Source organism: Chiloscyllium plagiosum, unplaced genomic scaffold (genome assembly GCF_037043375.1).
Source record: "Chiloscyllium plagiosum isolate Xiang-an unplaced genomic scaffold, Cpla_swu_hap1 HiC_scaffold_13, whole genome shotgun sequence".
NCBI lineage: Eukaryota > Metazoa > Chordata > Chondrichthyes > Orectolobiformes > Hemiscylliidae > Chiloscyllium > Chiloscyllium plagiosum.
In genome coordinates, this window is record NW_028270151.1 from 42,256,742 (window position 1) to 42,279,985 (window position 23,244).

At 38.3% G+C, this 23,244-nt stretch overlaps 1 protein-coding gene across 1 annotated transcript in view; it reads left to right on the plus strand.

Moving 5' to 3' along the window:
* The window catches only part of LOC122556380 (arf-GAP with coiled-coil, ANK repeat and PH domain-containing protein 2-like), a 181,625-nt gene that overhangs the window by 155,749 nt on the left and 2,632 nt on the right, over nucleotides 1-23,244 (plus strand). Inside the window, exons 15-21 of the mRNA XM_087993958.1 lie at nucleotides 2,934-3,173; nucleotides 4,819-4,917; nucleotides 7,509-7,604; nucleotides 7,938-8,146; nucleotides 8,724-8,833; nucleotides 12,057-12,167; nucleotides 14,172-14,230. Coding sequence (XP_087850084.1) covers nucleotides 2,934-3,173; nucleotides 4,819-4,917; nucleotides 7,509-7,604; nucleotides 7,938-8,146; nucleotides 8,724-8,833; nucleotides 12,057-12,167; nucleotides 14,172-14,230 — 924 coding nt within the window. The remainder of the gene's footprint in view (nucleotides 1-2,933; nucleotides 3,174-4,818; nucleotides 4,918-7,508; nucleotides 7,605-7,937; nucleotides 8,147-8,723; nucleotides 8,834-12,056; nucleotides 12,168-14,171; nucleotides 14,231-23,244) is intronic.

Sequence of the window (23,244 nt, forward strand, 5' to 3'; positions counted from 1 at the left end):
ATTTTACTATTGTCATGAGGAGGGATAGGAGTAGATGGTATGGGAAAGTATTTAATTTGGGGGGGGGAGTTACAATGCTATTAGCAGGAGCTGTAGTGCATAATTGGAACAGATATTCTCAGGGAAATGCACCACAAATGTGGAGGCTGTTTAGGGAGCACTTGCTACGAGTGCATGGATAGGTTTGCCCCACTGAAGCAAGGAAGGGATGCTAGGATGAAGGAACCTTGGGTGACGAGATGTGGATTGTTTAGTCAGCAGGGAGGATGCAAGGATTAGACAAGGCTCTCTTGGCTTACAAGGCAGCCAGGAAAGAGCAGAAGAATGGACTTAGGAGAACTAGAAAGGTGCATGAAAAGATCTTGGCGGGTAGGATTAAGGAAAGCCCCAAACCATCCTACACTCCTGTGAGGAACAGAGTTAGGGCAGAATTGATCAGGGATACTGGAGGAACTTGTGCCTGGAGTCGGAGGAGGTGGGGAGATCTTTAGTGAGTACTCATGAGAAGAACCTTGTTTGTGAGAACCGGGTGAAACAGGTTGATGATAAGAAAGAGGATGTACTGGAAATGTTGCAAAACATGAGTCCCCTGGGCCAGATGGGATATTCCCAAGGTTACTACAGGAAGCTACTGAAGAGACTGCTGCACCTTTAGTGATGATCTTTGTGTCCTCACTGTCCACTGGAGTAGTACTAGATGATTGGAGTATGGCAAATATTATTCTCTTGTTGAAGAAAGGGAACAGGGCCAACCCTGGGAAGGAGAGACCAGTCAGTCTTGCATTGGTGGTGCACAAGTTATTTGAGAGGATTCTGAGGGACAGATTTTATGATTTGGAAAAGCATTGTTTGAATAGAGATGGTCAGCATGGCTTTGTCAGGGGCAGGTCATGCCTTATTGAATTCTTGAGGATGTGACAAAATACATTGAAGGTAGAGCAGTGGATATGGTATACATGCATTTTAGCAAGGCATTCGATAAGGTTCCCCATGGTAGGCTGATTCAAAGTAAGGAGGCATGGGACACAGGGAAATTTGGCTCTCTGGATACAGAATTGGCTATCAAGAGTGGGTGTTGGAAAAGTATAGCAGGTCAGGCAGCATCTGAGAAGCAGGAGAATAGACTATTCTGGCAAGAGCCCTTCATCAGAATTGGCTGGCCCAGAGAAGACAGAGGGCGGTAGTAGCTGAAAAATATTCAGCCTGGAGCTCTGTGACCAATGGTGTTCCACAGGGATCTGTTCTGGGACCTCTGCTCTTTATGATTATTATCAGTGGCTTGGATGAGAAAGTGGAAGGGTGGGTTAGTAAATTTGTCGATGAGACAAACGGTCGTGAATTGGAGGAGCTGGTGTCGGACTAGGGTGCACAAAGTTAGAAATCACACAGCACCAGGTTATAGTCCAACAGGTTTATTTGGAAGCACTAGCTTTCGGAGCGTTGCTCCTTCATCAGGTGGTTGTGAAGCAGCAGCGCTGCAAAAGCTAGTGCCTCCAACTAAACCTGTTGGACTATAACCTGGTGTTGCATGATTTTTAACCAAAGTTAGTGGAGGTGTGGATAGTGTGGAGGGCTGTTCCTGTTGTCGGTTGCAGTGGGACATTGATAGGATGCGGAGTTGGGTTTAAGTGGCAGATGGAGTTCAACCTTGGAAAGTGTGAAGTGATTCATTTTGGAATTTCAAATTTGAACTCAGATTACAGGGTTAAAGGCAGGATTCTTGCCACTGTGGAGGAACAGAGGGATCTTGGGGTCCATGTCCATAGATCCCGCAAACCAATTTTTAGATTAGATTAGATTACTTTCCGTGTGGAAACAGGCCTTTCGGCCCAACAAGTCCACACCGACCCGCCGAAGCACAACCCACCCAGACCCATTCCCCAACATTTACCTCTTCACCTAACTCTACGGGCAATTTAGCATGGCTAATTCACCTAACCTGCACATTTTTGGACTGTGGGAGGAAACCAGAGCACCCAGAGGAAACCCATGCAGACACTGGGAGAATGTGCAAACTCCACACAGTCAGTCGCCTGAGGCGGGAATTGAACCCGGGTCTCTGGCGCTGAGGCAGCAGTGCTAACTACAGTGGCACCGTGCCGAATTTGATAGGGTTGTTAAGAAGGCATATGGTGTGTTGGCTTTCATTAGCAAGGGGATTGAGTTTAAGAGCCACAAGGTTATTCTGCAGCTCTATGAAGTCCTAGTTAGACTAAACTTGGAATATTGACTTCAGTTCTGGTTGCTTCATTATAGAAAGGATGTGGAAGCTTCAGAGAGGGTGCAGAGGAGATTTACCAGGATGCTGCTTGGACTGGAGGGCATGCCTTATGAGGAAAGGTTAAGGGAGCTCGGGCTTTTCATAATGGAGCAAAGAAGGATGAGGTCTCACTGTGATAGAAGTGTACAAGATGATGAGAGGCATAGATAGAATGGATAGTCAGAGACTTTTCCTCAGGATGGCGATGGCTATCACAGGGAATGGGGGGGGTGCATAATTTTAAGGTGATTGGAGGAAGGTTTAGGGGAGGTGTCAGAGGTTGGTTCTTTACACAGAATGGTGGGTGGAATGCACTGCCAGCAGTGATGGTGGAGTCAGGTACATTGGGAACATTTAAGTGACTCTTAGGCACATGGATGACATGATCTCAGTAGGAAAAAAAGGTTAACACACATCGAGGCCAAGGGCCTAATGGAGTAAATTATTGTTCAAAAGTGTTTTAGACACCACTGAAAGCATATTTTAAATGAATGATGGTGACCTCAGTTGTAAATTAAGTTATGATTTCTATAATTAGAATATAAAATGTAAATGTTTAACATGACATGTTAAATATCGGATAGAAACTGCATGTAATGTATATTAATAGCATTTAATATGTTTTCCAAGCACTATATAATCACACTAACGTGTGTTGCCTTTAAAGTTTAAGGGATTAAATATATGATTATTGTGATTTTCAAGTACTTTTCATATTATACTATTGTAAGGCTTGAGAAGGAATCTTGGATCAAAGCTAAGTATGTTGAGAAGAAATTTGTGGAGAAATCCTATAGAGTATCTTCAACAAAAGGAAGTTCACAGGTGTTACCACTGTCCAGGCAACGTGAAGGCACATCTGAACAAGCCTCTGAATCTTTGACTGTACCAGGGAGCCATTCCAAATTTTCAGGTAATTGTCTGTGATATGAGGTGAAAGTAAGATAAGAACTGGTAACCGGTAGTGAAAAGATGAAGATACAAGACATATATTCCTGTCATTTTTTTTAATACCAATAACTAACAACCATGGCCTGTATTTTGTGGTAAGCTGTGAGGTGACAACAAATGCTGCTGACATCAAAGAAAGCTGCTGACGCAGGTCTACTAATCTCTATGACGTGAATTTCTTTTCACTTGATGTTCATTTGAATCTGGTGTCATGTCAAGAAGATCTCTGTCCAGCTACAGTGATGTCAGCAAGTAGAATAGGCTGCCATGCATATTGAAATATGCTCACAGACAGCAATTTACAAAATAAAGTGCATTAATTATACTTCATATTTAATTAAACTTTACAGATCGTATTAATCAAAATATTCACCTGGGATTAAAATATGAACTGAAACATCATGAATGGACTTCAAAAAAGCTCTAAAATATATGATTTATATCAGAGAAATTTGATACTGAGAAATATAGAAGTTGTTTTTGAGTAACTATGAACATACTTTACCATGAAAACTGCTGTTGCACCATTCAACATTGTGCAACTTATGGTAAAGCAATAGTGTTTTTTATTTAAAAAGCATGTTGATATTAATTTAGTCAATTGTTTTTGCAATCTGTCGCAACTTCAAAAGCTCACAGTATGAAGAATAATACAATTACTGAAGCAGCTTTGAGATTAATTGCTTCTATCCAAATTTCAAGTTGTTAATTTCAGAGAATTAATGACATCAAGCAATGACAATTTCATTTTCATTATTACTGCAAAGTCCGGGTTCGTGACCTTTTTCATCTGCTGTAAAGAATTCAAAAATACGATGTCCTGGTTTTAGGGTGCTTGGTGGTAACTTGAAGCAAACTGGCCATAAATATCTGTTGATCTCTGTGGCCTGGAGTTTACCTTTTCGTTTAGCTCTAGAGTCAAATAATTGGAATCTCCAGGCAAGCAACAAAAGTCTACCAATGCAGGTAATGCAGCCAATAACTTCGAAGAATCCTCAAACAGAAAACCAGGATTTTAAAATGCCTTGATTTACCTGTAGCATAAATTAGAAGTTGAAACAAATTTGATTTTTTGAAATTAATAAGAACATTATTATGACATTTTAATTTTAACATTGTACCAGTGTAAGAGTAGTTTTCCAGGGTTAGAAGTTCTTCTTCAGCAGTTTTGACTGTATAAGCTGTTAAAAATCTCATTACACAACATTAACAAGGCATAACTTTCACAGGGATTTTAAAACATAATGTTCAAGGAATGTTCATGACAGCTCAGTGATTTTTAAATGACCTTCATCTATAGTGAGTTCAACTGCACATCTGGAGAAGTCTAGAATCTCTGATAGCAATTTTTAATTCAAAATATGCAGAATCCAGGAGTTGCTATCAGTTTTGGATATTGTTATAACAGCTATTGCTGATGGTTTTACCATTGCCACTACCACAAAATCCTGGCTGTTCTATCTACCAAACATGGTGATTCACTTTAGTGTTGCTAATTAAAATCTATCTTTCAGTGTACTTTTCTTTGAATATTTTTTTAAAAATTTCCTCTGTTTTCCTCTATTTCAATGGCTGCTTTGCTTTGCTAACACGCATGTAACCAGCAGCTGTTAGTAACACTGAGCCACGTCGGGAGTCTCTCTTCTGTCCAGATGAGCTAGACTCGCTATTCTCCTACTTTGACACCTCTTCAAAATCTAGTAGTAGTAAGTACTGCAAATATGAAGCTTCTAAGTGCCTGTGCTACTAAATTCATCCACTGCTTGATTCCACATTATAGTTGTGAGAATTTTATCTGTGGTTTGATCTCCCTGAGCTTTTTCAGTATTAATTACTCAAGTCACATTTTTCTTCATGCATTTGGTTTTCCCCCTTGTATTTGCGGTTGGTGTTTTTCATTGTTAGTTATCTTGGATATTGCAGAAAGAGTACAATGAACTGATTTATTTTGTAGATTTTGTGAAATGTTGGGATGATTGTTTTTAAATCATGGTGTTTTTTCATTTTTAATTTGTTTTGCATCAGTGTAAAGCTTAATTTCTATTTAAATTAGCATTGTTGCATTCATTTTTGTGTGCGTAAGATATTATAGTACTAAAAAGGTAAAGACTTTGTTTTTCAGGTTTATAGATTGAATCAATTGATCCCTAGTTTGGGACTTGAATATTTCTGGAAAGTGAAACATTTTACTAAAGGCTTTTGTCGACACAGATCAGGACAAACCTAAGAATGCCAAATTTGAAACTATCTCAGTAATTTATACTACCAGAAAAAAAGGAGTGCCGAACAGTAAGCTCAATGACTGAGACGTTGCCATAAGGAAACCATATTATGTCTGGGCAATTTGAAAATGCCATGCACGAACATATTTCTGTTTGCAGAGAATGTGTCCCTACGTATGTCTGTCTTCTAGCAAGCATAAGTGAACTTGATTAATTATCCTTGTTGGTAATTAGTACAGCTAATAACACACAAGATTATTCAGCAAGTGTTGCCCAATTGTGGAATCACATCTAACAGTAGAATTTTTTTTAATTTTGGGCTTTGTAAGCAAAATCTAATTGGATGCAGTCAGTGCTCCTGCCTATTTTGAACACTTAGATGTTGGATGATATTCTGCCTATCACAAAACTGAGTAATGTCATACATAAACTTCAGTGCTGGTGTGATGTCATGTACGTAGCCAACTGTTGGAACATGTGGCCTAATCCGACTGAACAATGTGTCTGGCTGTTCCTTAGAATAGGTAGACTGCAGAATGTACTCAACAAACCATGTTCTCTGAAAACAGAAGGATTATTTCAAGCCGTATGCATTTTTGTTTTGAATTACCTGGAAGTGTGGGGAGCCTATAATTCCTTGTTTGGACTTCAGCTATTGACAATATATATTAATCATTTAGATGAGAGTACTAAATGTAATGTCTCCAAACTTGCAAATGATACAAAGCTGTTGGGAAAGTGAGCTGCGATGAGGATACAGAGGTGTTTTAGTGTGATTTGGACGAGCTGAGTGAGTGTGAAAATTAATGCAAGATGCAGCATAATGTGGATAAATGTCAAGTTATCCATTTTTTTTAATAGTAGAAACAAGAAGACACAGTATTATCTGACGGGCTACAAATTGAGTGAGGGAATGTGCAACAAAACCTGGGTGTCTTTGTGTACCAGTCACTGAAGGTAAGCATGCAGGTACAGCAGGCGGTGAAGAAGGCAATGGTATGTTTGCCTTCAGTGAGAGGATTTGAGTACAAGAGACAGGATGTCTTGCTGCAGTTGTTCCAGGGCTTGATGAGACCACACCTGGAATATTATGTGCAATTGTGGTCATTTTATATGATGAAGGATGTTCTTGCTATACATGGAGTATAGTGAAGGTTTACCAGACTGGTTCCTGGGATGGCAGGACTGATGGATGAAGAGAGGTTGAATCAGTTAGGATGGTATTTGTTGGCATTTAGAAGAATGAGGAGGAATCTCATAAGCTATAAAATTTGAATAAAATTAGACTGTGTTCATGCCGGAGGGATGTTACCAATAGTGGGGAGTCCAGAACTGTCTAAGGATATAGGTTAATCCATTTAAGACTGAGATGTGTAGAAACTTGTTCATGGAATGATGAGTCTGTGGAATTCACTACTACAGCAAGTAGTCGAGACCAAAGAATTATGTTTTCAAGGAGGAGTTGAATATAACACTTGATGCTAAAGCTGCAAAGGATATTACAAGAAAGCTGGAAAAGCCTGTTGAGTTGAATGATCAGTCATGATCGTAATGAGTGGTAAAGCGAACTTGAAGGACCAAATGTCTTGCTCTTGCTCCTATTTTGCAGGTTTCTAGCTACTTAGTGTCTATGCCTTGCCTGTTTTTTTTTGTGGTATAAATTGTTGTGATTGTTCATTTAAAATTTGGCATTCTTCCATTTATAGATCCCCATGGAACACAGCAATATGTAATCAAGTTAAGTTTATTAAGTTTAGTAACATTCAGAATACAGTTTTTATGTTCTGTTCAGGTTGTGTGTTTGTAACATAAGCTTGCTAATTTGATAGTAGCATTTGGATTTTGTAAGATTTTAAAGCCGCCTGTCTGAGGGATAGAATGAAATAATTCCTTTGTTATAATAATTGTTTTAATCCCAAATCTGACTTGGAGCTCGATGCCAAACATTTTGCAATTTTTGTTCAGATAGTATATTAATTATAATTCATAGAAACCTTAATATATCATGTAAAACTAGAAGAGTTATTATTGGTTTGAGGTAGTCCATCTTCTTTAACTTCTTTGTTTCTTTAAAGGAGTAAAAAATTCAGACAGTGGTGTACCATTTAGCTCTGAGGGCAGCAAGGATATAGTAATGTCCATAACTTCAAATAACATCTTAGCTGAACCAGGTTGGTACCATTTGGCCAAGGTCAATTGCACTAGCATAAATTAACAACTTTACATTTAGATGCGTGACCATCTTGTGTTATCCTACACTTCACATATGTATTCATCTATCTTTTATGTAGTTGGTACTTAATTCATTCTAACGTGAGTTTCAGTTCATTGAATTTGCAATCTATCTCTAACCTAAGTATTTTGAGTAGAATCAAAGGAATGTGTTAATCATTAAATATTAGTAGAATATAATGCCTGTAGCTTAAATGCTAAGTATTTGCAGTGGTCAGTGTATTCTGATCACTGTCAATGAAGAATACACTGAAGTTTGTTTGCTGCTTTAGAAATTTTGGAAGCATCTACTATGGAGGGAGGTGGAAGGAATTCATCTGTCTTTGAAGAGACAATTATTTCTCCTGGATTGCAATTGTATAGAGCTGCTTATGTTCGAAGTCTTCCTGATATGGCAGAAGCATTAGCCCATGGAGCTGAAGTAAACTGGGTTCATGCTGAAGATAATAAAGCAACTCCTCTTATTCAGGCTGTGTTGGGGGTAAGTTGACTCTTGGCTTTCCCCCTTCTTGCAGTCCTGTATTATCTATTTATAGACAGTGTTTACTGACTCCCAAAGTTGAAGATTGGTTATCAGCATCCCCTGATGGATTACATTTATTAAGGCAGATTACACACTGTTATCTTCCTCTGAAGTTATCCTAATTAGTTTTGAACAATAATATTCAAATATTATTATCAAAAAGATATTTTTGTGTGCACCTGAATTTTCAGTATGGTCCAAGTCAATGGCATGCCTTCATAATAGCAGCTTTATAATAGTTTCAACCTGAGGCATGCTTTAGGGAAATTTCACTGGTGCCTGTCATCATAAAGCTAAAGATGAGATTGAAATGTAGAATTTTAGTGAACAGTTTTTTTCCTTTGTCCATCTACTCTACTGACTTTTTAAGCTTTTTCTTCAATCCCTTTTATTCCCCCTCGTCCACAGGTCTGACCTCCTTTATTTCTTTCACCTAGATGTGTTTGTATTTTCTGCTACTGTTTATTTATTAGTTGCTTAATTCACATTTATTTGTATGTAAGTTTGGATCTTGAAGTTATATCTCTTATCGCAGGGCTCTTTGGTTGCCTGTGAATTTCTGCTACAGAATGGAGCAGATGTGAACCACAGAGACTGTCATGGCAGAGGACCACTTCATCATGCCACCATTTTGGGTCATACTGGGTAACAAACTTGTTTACCTTCACTAATGTGCAAATACATTTACTCCTTTCTTTATGCCTTCTATAATGGGATAAGCTAATGGATGTTTTAAGGCCCAAAGACATTTTGTTTCCTGAGAATGCCTGAGTGGGTTGTTGCATATTTGTGGCAGAAACCCACTGGCCAAATCTGTAAATCTATGGGTTACCAGATAACTCTTATCATTATTGGAAATTTAATAGGTCAGCCTGCCATTCTTTTCCAGAAGGACATTATCGTTGAACTGGGTGAAATATCACATACAATTTGAGTTCAATTGGAAATTATTTCAGATCGTTCAGGCAAATGAGTGAATGTCAAAGAGAGTAGCAATGAATTCTTGACCTTCCACTGTTCACAAGCTTAATAGTAACAAGAAGATGGTACTTGTGCAATATTAAAATCTTCTTTAAATATCAAGGCAAGTTCTCCAAATAAATGGGATCAGTTAATATCACTGGTTTAAGCATTGCTTTATTGGTGGGAAAGATTATCCACACAAGCAGGAACCTTGATGAAGGGAGTACTTTTTAAATGGTTCTCAAGTGCCTCATGTTACAAGCTGGGACTGGTAATTTAGAAGGAGATTCACCAAACTCATCTGGTATCACCTAAGCTGCAATGTCAAATAAAATTTTGCAGAACATACAATATGTTATGTGGGATGGCCTGTTAATCTATTAAATTTTGGTGTGGAATGCAAGGCTAGAAGGAATGGAGATAAAATTTAGAGGGAGTTAATCTTTGAAGTTCTGTTGGGTTAAAACAAATTGTTACAATAATTAATAATTGCCTGAAGTGAATTCAAAGAGATCTGATTTTTGAGAGAAAAAGAGAAAATGCTAGAGAACTCAGCAGTTTTGGTAGCCTCTGTGGAGAGAGAAGGAGTTTTTGTTTTGAGTCTGATTTGGCTGTTGTCCAGACCAGATTTTTGCGAGGTGTTATTAATTCAGACTAACACTGTATACAAATGTAAGTTTAACGCCGGTGGTGTTGTATGACATGTGATTGAGGGGCCAGTTTGAGTTTTCGATGTATCCAGGGTGACAAGTTTTCACTCTGTGATCATTGATTCTTTTACCCAAGATCTCTGTGCTTTAGTATTTTGTGACTCTTGTTCTTAGTAGTGGAAGTTGTGATGCTGAAAGGTGCTGTGAAAGTTTAGAGTTGCTGCAGTCTGTCCTGTGCATAGCACATATAGCCAGTCTGTTGATGGTAGAGGAAGGATATGTTAAGTCCAATTATCAATTGGATTACTTTATCCTAGATATTGTTGACGTTCTAGATTGCACATGGCCACAACTCTTGGAGTGAGGATATGTATGGGGATGAAGCATGAGACTGTGTCCAGCCTTGGCTCTGCTCTTGCAGTTATGTTAATATGACCAGTCCTGTTATACTTGTGGCCAGTGGTGAACTCTCCTATTCTCCATGATATTTGTGGTGGGTGAGTTGATAAAATTTATTTCTGTTGAAGATCAGATGGTTAAACTTATTTTTTGGAGGTGATCTGTACCAGAAGTTTATTTTGTGCAAATGTTACTTATTATTTGTCAGCCCTGTTTTGGTGTTGTTCAGGGAACAGTAGGCTGTGAACTTGGGCTACTTTATAGCAAAATAGTGAGTAGATCTGAACAGCGTAAAATCGTCTGCACACAGACCCAACTCAGAGAATCTTCTATAATGATATTCTGGGGTTATGATGATTGGCTTTCAATTCAAGTACTACTTTCTGTTCAATGATGGCACCAGCAATTGAAAGATTTTTCTTTGACACAAGTTGACCTTTGCTTTCCTCGGGCTTGTTGGTGCTGTTATCATTCAGAAGCTGTATTGATGCCTTTTGGTTATAGAAGTTGGGAGCTCCTTGATGTTTCTCTAGGACATATTACTAGTTATGCTTTGCTAAGTTAAAACATGTTCATTTAATCCAACTTTTTTAAAAAAAAAAATCAATTTACTGTCTTCTATCCAGCTAAATAATTTCCTTTAAGATTTGAATACTGACCTGGGCTGTGATGGCTTTGTCATGTTGAGTGCTTCATAATGTTATCCTTTACAGTTGCTAACAATTTATAAGTTACTGGTTTATGCTTTCCTCCTTTCATTTGAACAGGAATGTTACATTCATCCCCTATGCTTCTTGATTATATTTGATTAGATTAGATTAGATTACTTTACAGTGTGGAAACAGGCCCTTCGGCCCAACAAGTCCACACCCGCCGAAGCGCAAACCACTCATACCCCTACATTTACCCCTTACCTAACACTACGGACAATTTAGCATGGCCAATTCACCTGACCTGCACATCTTTGGACTGTGGGAGGAAACCGGAGCACCCGGAGGAAACCCACGCAAACACTGGGAGAATGTGCAAACTCCACGCAGTCAGTCGGGACTTGAACCCAGGCGGGAATTGAACCCGGGTCTCTGGCGCTGTGAGGCAGCAGTGCTAACCACTGTGCCACCATGCCGCCCAATGCTTTTCAATACTTTTAAAAAGTATTTTCAAAACTTTTCTTTAGAAAATGGTCACAAGTAAACGCTCTTCTAAAATATGACAGTATCTCAGATGGAAGGAAAGACAAACTGTAAAGGGTGAACAAAATTACATTTACTTAAAAGATTTGGAATGTTTCAGGGTGTGTAAGCGTTTCAGAATATTTTCTCTTTGGTAAGAGGGTTTGGTAGAGTTGATAATTCCGAGCCTCTCTATATTCTCTCCTGCAAGAAAAATAAAAAATCTGAAATTGAAATATTGTCTCTGTAATGTTGACCATGAGAGTACTGTTGATAGCTGTTTACAAACCTATCTGATTCACTATTGTCCTTTTTAAAAAAGGAAATCTGCCATCTTTATCTGTCGTTGCCTAGATGTGACTCCAGCAATGTGGTTGATTTGTTACTGCCCTTGAAGTGGTCAAACAGACCACTTTGTTTAAGGCCATTTAGGAATTAGCAACCAACACTGACCTTGCCAGTGGCACCAACTTTCCCAAAAAGGGACTTGTCATCTGCCATGACCTGCCAAAATAGTACTGCCGGAATAGTTTGCCATTATGTGTCGGTGTTGTGTGTCTTATGCTGCTTTTGAGTTGGAAATGTTTGAACAATAAATTTGTATTTCATTATGAATTTGCCTTCATCATCTTCTGGTTTGAGAATTTGCAACAAAACAGTGATACCTTGCTTCTTTACCTTTAGGCAGGTGTGTTTGTTCCTGAAACGGGGAGCTGATCAAGGTGCATTAGATGAAGAAATGAAGGACCCACTTGCCATTGCAATAGAAGCTGCAAATGCTGATATAGTTACATTGTACGTATCATTATTTTTATCATTATTTTTCATGTGGTTTACATTTCTGGCTGTTTTGGAAATTGGAACTTGAGGTAGACTATTCATACTCTTCAGCGTTGGAAATGTGTTGCTGAAAAAGCGCAGCAGGTCAGGCAGCATCCAGGGAACAGGAGAATCGACGTTTCGGGCATAAGCCCTTCTTCAGGAATGGGGAAAGTTTGTCCAGCAGGCTAAGATAAAAGGTAGGGGGGAGGGGCGTCGGAAATGTGATAGGTGGAAAGAAGACAAGGTGAGGGTGATAGGTCAGACTGGGGTGGGGGCGGAGAGGTCGGGAAGAAGATCTCAGGTTAGGAAGGTGGTGCTGAATTTGATGGATTTGACTGAGACAGGGTGGGGGGAGGGGAAATGAGGAAACTGGTGAAATCCGAGTTCATCCCTTGTGGTTGGAGGGTTCCTAGCCGGAAGATGAGGCGTTCTTCCTCCAACCGTCGTTTTGTTGTGGTCTGACGATGGAGGAGTCCAAAGACCTGCATATCCTTGGTGGAGTGGGAGGGGGAATTGAAATGTTGAGCTACAGGGTGGTTGGGTTGGTTGGTCCGGGTGTCCCAGAGGTGTTCTCTGAAACGCTCCGCAAGTAGCCGGCCTGTCTCCCCAATATAGAGGAGGCCACATCGGGTGCAGAGGATACAATAGATGATATGTGTGGAGGTGCAGGTGAATCTGTGGCCTATTCATAGTCTTCAGCCTGTCCATCTTTCATTTAAGATTGTGTCCTCACTCCATTTACCTACCTTAGCTCAATGTCTCTGGATATCTATGATGAGCAAATAACAATTAACTTCCAAATGAAACCAGTTAACTGAGTTACCTTAACTATTTTATTTTGAGGGAGAGTGCTCCATGTTCCCATTTGCAAATGGTGAGTTTGGATGCAAAGCCCAAGCTTTCAGTTGAAGAGAATAGCCTGTACTTTAACTTAACTGCCTTGCATTGAGATTACATTTTCTAAAGGAGTTTTTCATGCACTGCTTTATTGTGTCTGGTACTTCATAGAGACATTTTCAAAGACTAGATGCACTCATTGAGAAGCAAGACCATCCTCAACTCTAATTAATTAATTTGGGATGTCATTTCACAAAGGTCCAGGGGCGGCTCTGCAAAACCTCATCTTTTAAGATCAGTCAGCTGTCACTTTCCTTTTGTTGCAATTCTCATGCAGGTGTTCCACTTTATTTCTGAATACTTCTGTTCTTGTCAGTCAACATTCTATTGCTTTGCAATTGGGAATTATATTTGTCTGTGACTGTCCTGGTCAGAGTTTTTTGATTTCCTGAAAATGGTTGTGCCTCACTTATTTGCTGCCATGCTGCTAAATACCCAGGAGTACAGTTCACACATCACAGATTTATTATATACTGAATCTTCCATGCTTCCCAAGCAGAATTTCTTGTTCTCTCTTGTTTGACACATTTTAGTGTTTATGAAACCTGAAATATGAATTGAATGAATTTGCCATCTGCTGGAACAAGTTTGAAGTCCTATCAAGAAAACATTTCCGCTATTATATCTAAGTTTCTTGCTTATTTTGAAATAAGGTGACTGTCACAATCTCAGTCTCCCCTAGTCTCAATGTGCCTCTTTCTAATGTCCTAGTAATAATTTGTTACATAAGTTTTAATAGGTGTCTATTGCTCATCATTTGCAGTTTTATTATTGCAAGTCAAAGATGTGACATTGTAATATAGAATTTAGTGTTCTATATAATAGGAACCAGACCAAAATGATAGGTCATAAATTGAATTGATCATGCCTACAATGGATTATTGCTGACCATATTATTCGTCTAAAAGTAGTTCCATGCCATGAAATTTGGAATGAGTGTGTGCACGCACCTGCAGTGTATGAGCAATTGAATGTATACTTATTGTTGCCAAATAAGTTATTTTACATTTTATACACGTTGATTTGGTCTCATCACACTATCATTTTTCTTTGTAAATTATTATACTTCTGTTTTCTTAGGTTGCGTCTGGCAAAGATGAATGACGAGATGCGAGAATCTGAAGGCCTTGGACAGTCAGGTCAATATTCCAATAATAGTCATACAGAGATGCAATATAAAAAATGCATGCAGGAATTTATTAGTTTACAGCTACAAGATTCTTGATCTTCCTCAAATAATGGATTATCTAAAAGTCTACTGTCAGGGGTTGGGGTAAGGGATGGCAGTCTCATGACTCTGTCATGTGGTTGGTGATGTCATATTTACATTAATGATACTTGCCCATTTGGAGGACCAATATTGCAACCAGCCAAATTCCAAGAAAGAGAATCTTACAATCAAACAAAGCAGGCACCAAAGTTATTTGGCAATGGAAAACAATACTCCTCAAATTTTAAAACATGCAGTATTTTAGTTGCATTTTCTGTACATCTTGAATGCTTAGTACAAGTTAATGGTATTACGGTATTGAAATTAAAATAATGTTTATTGGAATGACTAGAGGTTTCTCCTTAGTTTTCTGTTTCCACACTGCAGCTCCCAAGTTCCTGAGAACTGCATAGTCTGTTCAAATGGATACTGACAGTCTTCTGATACCTCACCATTGTTTCTGTGTTAATCTGCGTAGGAAGTGGCTTATAGCCAGTTCTAATGCTGTCCTTGCCTGATGCCCATGAACTTGCATTTTCCAAGAGGAGTCCTCAGGGTACCATGTTCAGTGGCTTCATCATTGATCTTCCCATCAAAAAGTCAAAGGTGGGAATGATCACTGATATTTGGACAATTTTTAACACTATTCCCAAATCCTCGGTTACTGAAATCGATTGTCTCCACGATCTGGACAGTGTTCAGGCTTAGGCTAATAAGTAGCAAGTAGCACGAGTGCAAGTAATGACCATTTCTAACAAGAAAGTCACCAATCATTAACCACAGCAACACCCCCCATCCAACTCCCTCGACATCCACTGGTATTACCATCGCTGAATCCTCCACTGTCAACATGCTGGGGGCTAGTATTAATCAGAAACTGGTCTGGAATTGACCATCTTAGTACTGTAACTACAAAACAAAGTCAGATGCTAGGAATTCTGCTGTAACTCACCACCTGCCTCTTCAAAGCTGATTCACCATCTATAAAGGCATAAGTCAGGAGTGTGATGGAATGCTCGCCATCTGCCTGGACGAAGGGTGGCACGGTAGGTTAGTGGTTCGCACTGCTGCCTCACAGCACCAGGGACTTGGGTTTGATTCCAGCCTTGGGTGATTGTCTGTGTGGAGTTTGTACATCCTCTCTGTGCCTATGTGCATTTCCTCCCACAGTCCAAGAATGTACATGACTATAGTAAATTATCCATAGTGTCCAAAGGTGTGTAGGCTTAGGTGGATTAGCCATGGCAAATGTGGCTTTCTGGGCATAGGGTGGGGGTCTGGGTGGAATGTGGTGTGGACTCTGGGCCAAATGTAGGGATTCCATAATTCTGTGAAAAGCAGCTCAAAAGGCTTGCACTGTTTAAGGACAAAGCAGCCTGCTCAGTTCGTATTCCATCAAAAACCTTCAGCATTCACTGCCTCCACCATCGTAGCATGGTGGCAACAGTGCATACCATCTGAGATGCACTGCAACAGCGCAAGTATCCTTAGATTGACTGCACTTTCCAAACCCATGACTCTTAGTGTCTAGAAGGACAAGGACAGTGAAATGTGTATGCCTCCATGTTATACACTGTTTTGACTTGGAACTGTATCACTGTTTCTTCACTATAGCTGGATAAAAATCCTGGAATTCCCTTCCTACAAACATTTAGATGCACATGCACCACATGGACTGCAGCAGTTCCAAAAGGTAGCTCGTTACTATCTTCTCGAGGATAATTAGGGATGGGCAATAAATGCTGGCCACCGTGACACTCTCATTTCCTAATTGTTGGTTGTTTAATGTAGTCGAGGACAGGAAAAAGTTGTCTGTTTTAGCTCAGGCTATTAAAAGGTAATATTAGCACTTTCCAAACTCAATCTAGATTGAGGGTCAAAACTGAAGTCTTCTGATTTGAAGTTTGTAATATCACATTTAAGTGGCTGACCATCAGAAATGCAACAATCTCCTTTTTTTCCCCCATTATGTACATTTTTTTCATTGCATTTTGCCTCGGTAGATGCTCCTAAATTGGAAAAGCATTATTTTTTGATCTGTTACTCCCTCAAAGTATTTTGCTGAAATATCATGGCTGAAAGTCACTGGGAAGAATTCATGGTCTAAATTAATCACAATACACAAATAAAACATGTGACAGCACTTATCTTCCTGGTTTGCTATGGATCAATTATTTGCCAAATCAAAGACATTGATCCTTGTTTTGAAATTTGAATGTCAGTGTTTATTTTTAAATTCTATTCCTATAAAGAAATGCATTTAAATGGAAAATATTGTAACTTCAACATGTTTAACTCTCGTGCTACTTTCATTTGTCAGGAGTGAACAGTGAGATGTGAACATTTTAAATATTACAAATGATGTTTTAATTTCATTGACTTTTTTTAAAAAAGTAATTAGTTTAGCCTCTGAATATTAGCAAGCTTTTATGAGCACATTTCATATTTGTAGTTTTTCTTTTGGCCATTTAAAATTTATATAATATTCTTTAGATTGAAATTTAACCTAGATGTACAAGATTAGGTACATCTAATCTTGTTTTTAGATTTATTTGGCAACATCCATAACAATGTGAAATTTTCAAAGTGGGGAATCATTGTGTAAAGTGAAAGTTAAGCGAACAGTTATGTTGGGAAGTAATTAGAAAATACTTTTATGATTAATTGAGATCCCAGAACTTGAAGTGACAATTCTGTAGCTGTATACTGCATTGTGTTGATAGTTTAAAAACTTTGTATGAAAATTGATTCAAAGTTCTGTAGTCTACTAGTAATAGACCACAAGATAAATAGTTATGCACTGTTCAAAGAAAGCCATATGCTGCATTCTAATTGGCTTTTATAACTGGCTTTTCATTGTCAGTCACAAAGACAAATTGGTGCTAGCAATTGCATCTCATTGTTTTGTTACTGCTTTTATTCTCATCTGTCCTGATGTCGTTTTGAATGTAAATTTTGTGCCTTTTTGTGTTCTTGATCTGGATGGTACTGGCAGCATTATCGTAGGTGTATACTTTCTGCACTTTAAGTTGAGCATTATTGTAAAAAGAACTGCAGTTACATATGGCAGATTTAACATATTTATGTCAAGCTAAAGACTTGAGATTGTTGCCTAAGTAAATGTTAAATATGCTTTTTTGAAAGAAATAGCTTAACAGCCTCCATCAATACTCCAGTTTTGCTACTTTGAAACAAGATAATGAGTTAAATCAGACTCTTGCAGTCGCACTAATTCTTAGATAGTGATCATTTCCTCAATATATTTCCTATTATTTATTACAACATGACTATGTTACCCTCACTGAAGATTTTCAGTTATTTATGTGGATTGCAAGCGCACTAAACTACCAAATTGCCTTCAAGAATTGGTGTGCAGGCTGATTATTTTTTTCAAATAAGCTTTAATTTCAGTTATGTTTTTTGTAATTTTTCTTAACACATGCAGAGAATTCTTGCAGATTGATCAACTGTTCCTTATACTGAATGGTATGGGTTCAGAACTTTCCTGAATCAGCTTGATCTGGAGAGTTTGACATAAAGTTGGCAAATATTTAAAACCACAATGGCTGCAAATTTGCATTTGCCAACTATGCAAATTTGAATGTAAGGTTAAGAACTACATGAGGGAGTAAAGTTTAATGCCCTTGGGTCCAAATGGACTAAAAAAAAAAGTTCAAACCTTTTCTCGATTTGTTTTTAAGTGTAAGCAACAAATTCTGATGTATAATTATGCTTTTGCTTCTCGCAGGATCAAACCTGGATCTGATTGTGTAGAAACATAATGCAGAATCTATATATTCCTGTTTTAAAGCAAAACACGGAATTAGTTCTCATCTTAGCACTAAATCAGCAATCTAGGGTGATCGTTAGGACTTGTTGTCACTAAATCTTAGTATTGTGCATATCTGTTGACTTGAACCATTACTTATAAGATTAACTTCTGATAGACTTTGTCTACTTTGAAACCAATTAAAACACATCCGAATAAGGGTACTGTGTTGCAGTTTACACTTTTAGATGGGAGAATTAATTACAATTCTGACATAATTGGAAACAAACTGAAATATGAAACTTACATTACTCTGCTTCTAAAGTGCTTATATTTATATATCTTTAATTTTTGCTCTACTGTAAATATCTAACCATTTCAATAAATTATGCTTTCAATTTAATTTTTTTGATTTTTGAAAATAATCAGATAGCTTTGTTACTTTAATATGATCGAAACCTGAAACTTTAATTGAATTACATCAATAAATAGTAAATCCTGACTTAGTTGTAAGATGTGTTTCTGAAAATTATATCCTTAATTGAATCAGATTTCCCCATTAAGAACCAATGTAAAAGGTGTGGTTGGGTTTTTCCTCGTCAAACTAAAATTAAAACCTTTAGACCCTTTAAGTTGCAATTGTTTACATTATTAAATTTCTATATTGCTTAATTAAAAACTTTTTAACTGAAATAAACAATACATAAGAAACACAGTAAGTTTCTACTTGCAATATCTCCAGCTCACTTAGATCCTGCTCACCAGACATCCTGGTCTTTGACCCTGCTGGATTCTCTGGACTTTCTCACCAACCCTTCCAATTTGTACCCTCTTCTGGTCCCTAACTTGCCTTTTTGCTGCTGATCCTCCATCTTGCGTTCTCTTCCATTCTTTGACTTGCCTTGCCAATTTTTGCCCTGATTGGAGCTCCTGCTCACCCACTGTCCTGCTCATCACTTTCTTCTTCTGAACAGTTGCTGTGAACAAAGCCTCAGAAGATGACCACCCCAGAAGCAAGAGAAGAAATTTTGACTTTCAGGAGCTCATCCTTTTGAATGGGTTTGTTGTCTGCTTCACCTGCTTTTGATTAACAGTCTTCCTTTCCACCTGCATCATCATGTGGGTGAAGGAGAAGTGAGTGAGTCCTGTGCTCATTAATTTTTCTGCAGCAGACAGATCAGGCCACATTCCAGTATCCCAAGTGTATGCAAACCATTGTTGCATAAACTTTATCATTGTTGGGATCAGGGAATTATTAGGAGATTTTTGATTTAAGGGAGGATGGTAAAGCTAATTACAAACCACCTTGAAGAGAACTTACCACCTGCAACTCCAAGCTGTTCCTCTTGATTTGTGCCACTCCCGTCCAGAACCTTTGTGCACAGTGAGTGTTCACAAGAGGTAATTGAGTGGAGAATCCAGGAGTTGGATGTTTGGCAAGAGGAAGGAACATTGAGAGGATGAGTTTGGGAGACCATAACAAACAGGATCAAAAATAGACCATTTGGCGCCTTGAGCCTGCTCTGCCATTCTTCTCGTCCACCTTCCCGTGTTTCCCACATAACCCTTGAATCCCTACTGACTAAGAATCTATTTATCTCAGTCCTAAACAGACACAAGCATTCTGCCCCCACAGCTCTCTGTGGCCAAGACATTTGACCCTCTGAGAGAAGAAATTCCTCCGCATCTCAGTCTTAAATTGGCGCCTTTTTATTCTCAGACTGTTCCTTCTGAACCTAGGTTGTCTCATAAGGAGAAACATCCCATCAATATTTCCCCTGTCAAGCCCCTTAAGAATCCTATGTTTCCTGAGATCACATCTCATTCTTCTAAATTCCCATGCATAGAGTCCCAACCTGTTTGGTCTTTGCTTATAAGACAATTCCTCCATACCAGGGATAATCCTGGAGAACCTCCAAACTGCCTTCAGTGAAGTGATAGATTTCCTTAAATGAGGGGATCAAAACAGTTCACAGAACTCTAGATGTGGTCTTACCAGCACCTTTTACAGTTGCAGTAAGACCTCCCTACTCTGATACTCCAACCCTTTTGAAATAAGGGCCAACATTCCATTATCCTTGCTGATTACCTGCATAGAGAGGGAAAGATAACTAATATAGCCCCATTTACTGACCAACACTTAAGTGAAGCGACATAAAACTGAAGTGACATAAAAATGTTAAATGGGATTTTATTGTATGACAGTGATAAATTAAGCTCAATTTAATTGATGAGTAATATATTATAATATACACATTCAAATTGAGTAAACAGTAGCCATGAAAAAAGCTTTTATTTTGTTTAGGCTTGTTAGAAATGGTTGGTTTGTTTGTTTTGTTTGTTTGTTATCCTACTTCAATGCTTTATTTGCTCACCTCTTGCCAGTCGTCTTGACTATTTCCCAATACAACATGTACCATTTGTGAAGATAGATGTTCCCAGACCCTTTACACTGCTTTTGGAAGATGTCCTTCATGTAATTTATTATATTTGTATTGGAAGAGTCATAGTTCATTTTCTTCTACCGGGCTGCAGTATTCTTTTACTGTTGCTTGTCTACAACTACAGATAAGATTCAGAATTTAGCTGTTAAGTGAATTATGATTGCACAAACACAAAAATCAGACTTTAATGCTGTGTTGATCTGTCAGGTGACTAATTAAAAACCAAGATATACTGTTTGCATGACAGCCTCCCTTTATTCCTGTGTATGCAATCTTACAGATCTTCTGACTACACACCCAATGTCTCAGCTGTACACTTTGGTATTAACTGAATGTCTTTAAGCACAATCATCTGTTTAAGCATAACCCATGTAATTGATTTGACTTTAACATCAAATCCCAGTGAGTAATTTTATTCCCTAGTGGAAGTGAAGAACCAAAGAGAGAGAATATGTCCTGGTTTAGTATTTTTGTAGCTTGATGAATGATTCAGAGGAGAATTAGTGGAGATCTGTCAGTTAGGTAATGATGGATGCATCGCCTACAAATGGGGAGAGGAGGAAAATATTAGAACATAGAACATTACAGCGCAGTACAGGCCCTTCAGCCCTCGATGTTGCGCCGACCAGTCATACCAATCTGAAGCCCATCTAACCTACACTATTCCATGTACGTCCATATGCTTGTCCAATGACGACTTAAATGTACTTAAAGTTGGCGAATCTACTACCGTTGCAGGCAAAGCACTCCATACCCTTACTACTCTCTAAGTAAAGAGATTACCTCTGACTTCTGTCCTATATCTATCACCCCTCAATTTAAAGCTATGCCCCCTCTTGCTCTCTGTAACCATACTTGGAAAAAGGCTCTCCCTGACAACCCTATCTAACCCCTTGATTATCTTATATGTCTCTATTAAGTCACCTCTCAACCTTCTTCTCTCCAACGAAAACAGCCTCAAGTCCCTCAGCCTTTCCTCGTAAGACCTTCCCTCCATATCAGGCAACATCCTAGTAAATCTCCTCTGCACCCTTTCCAAAGCTTCCACATCCTCCTTATAATGCAGTGACCAGAACTGTACACAATACTCCAAGTGAGGCCGCACCAAAGTTTTGTACAGCTGTAGCATAACCTCATGGTTCCAGAACTCGATCCCTGTATTAAGGTTAAGCATCAATGTGTTTACTAATTTGCTTCAGTCATCCTTTAAGACCCTGCCTGTTATGAAGTTATAGTTGACAGCCAATAGATTTCAGTTTATTGTAAATTCTTCCCTCCTCCCTACCTAAAATATTCTATGATAGATTTTCTAATCAAATAGGGTTTTAGTCAGGAGTGTGGACTGTTCAGTTAGTTGAATTCAAGAAAAAAAAGTGGAATTAAGAGTCTAATGATGATCAGGAATCCATGCCATTTGTCAGAAAAAAACATTTGGTTCACTAATATCCTTTAGGGAGGGAAATTGCCATCCTTACCTGGTCTGGCTTACATGTGACTCCAGATTCACAGCAATGTGGTTGAATCTTAACTGGGCAATTAGGAATAAGCAATGCATGCTGGCCTAGCCATCAATGCCCTCATCCAATTTGAATGCATTTTCTATTGGGTTTGAGTTTCAATTAGAACGTAAATCTCCCAAAGTTGCAAGCACCTTGATTTGTCTTAAATGTGGAATTAGTGGTGAAATGAAGAATTTGAATGTTTTAAAGCAAGTGTTTAGAGGTTGAAGCTGTCATCTTAGTCTTTCTCAACGAGCTGTTTCTTGATCCTTGCACTTTTGATTTCTGTTCTTGCTGCTCTGAGGTTCATGCAGGTATGGTTGTTATTACCTTGTGTGATGTATACATTTTTTTTCATTCAGTATTAGAAGGTATTTACTGATTATGCCAGAGATGTTTAGACAGCTTTGTTTTTTATATTAGGTGGAAACAGTGGTGTAATACTCAAGAACCCAAGGCTGACGGTCTGGGTATATTGGTTCAAATCTCATCATGGTAGATGGTGAAATTTGAGTTCTATAAAAATCTGGAATAAAGGTGACCATGTAACTATTGTATGTTGTAATAAAAAGCCCATCTGGTTCACTAATATCCTTTAGGGAAGGAAATTTGCCATCCTTACCTGGTCTGGCCTACATGTGACATGAGACCTACAGCTTGACACTTGCCTTCTGAGCAATTAAGGATGAGCAATAATGCTCCAGTAATGCTCAATTGCATGAACAAATAAAATATGTATTTTACATATAGGCTTGTTTTATGCTGCTCTTGAGTATTTTTGTCTGACATTTTTTTGAATTCCCCACAAGTTAATTACTGTATGTACTTGAGCGATGGCAAATTATGCTTAAACATTTTTTTCTAGTACTAGCTAATGGGTTTGAAAATGATATTGTCCTTTCAGACTTTTTAAAGACTTTTGACACTTCTCAGCATCATATGTATGCTTCTGTATCTTCCTTTTGATGTTGGTATGGTATTTTATGGAATGTAATGAATTAGTGCTGGATGATTTAGACTGCTAAGTAGCATGCTACATCTTTAAATCAAACAACACGTTATCGACTTGAATAAAGCATGGGCTATCAGGTATAGAATTGCAGTACACAGATTTGGACACTAATCTCAACTGATTTATTCCCAATTGAATCAAAGTGTTAAGAGAAAGCAAAATCTTTTAGAAATATAAAAGCAAAGTGTTTCGACAATAGGACAGATGTCATTTTATGTT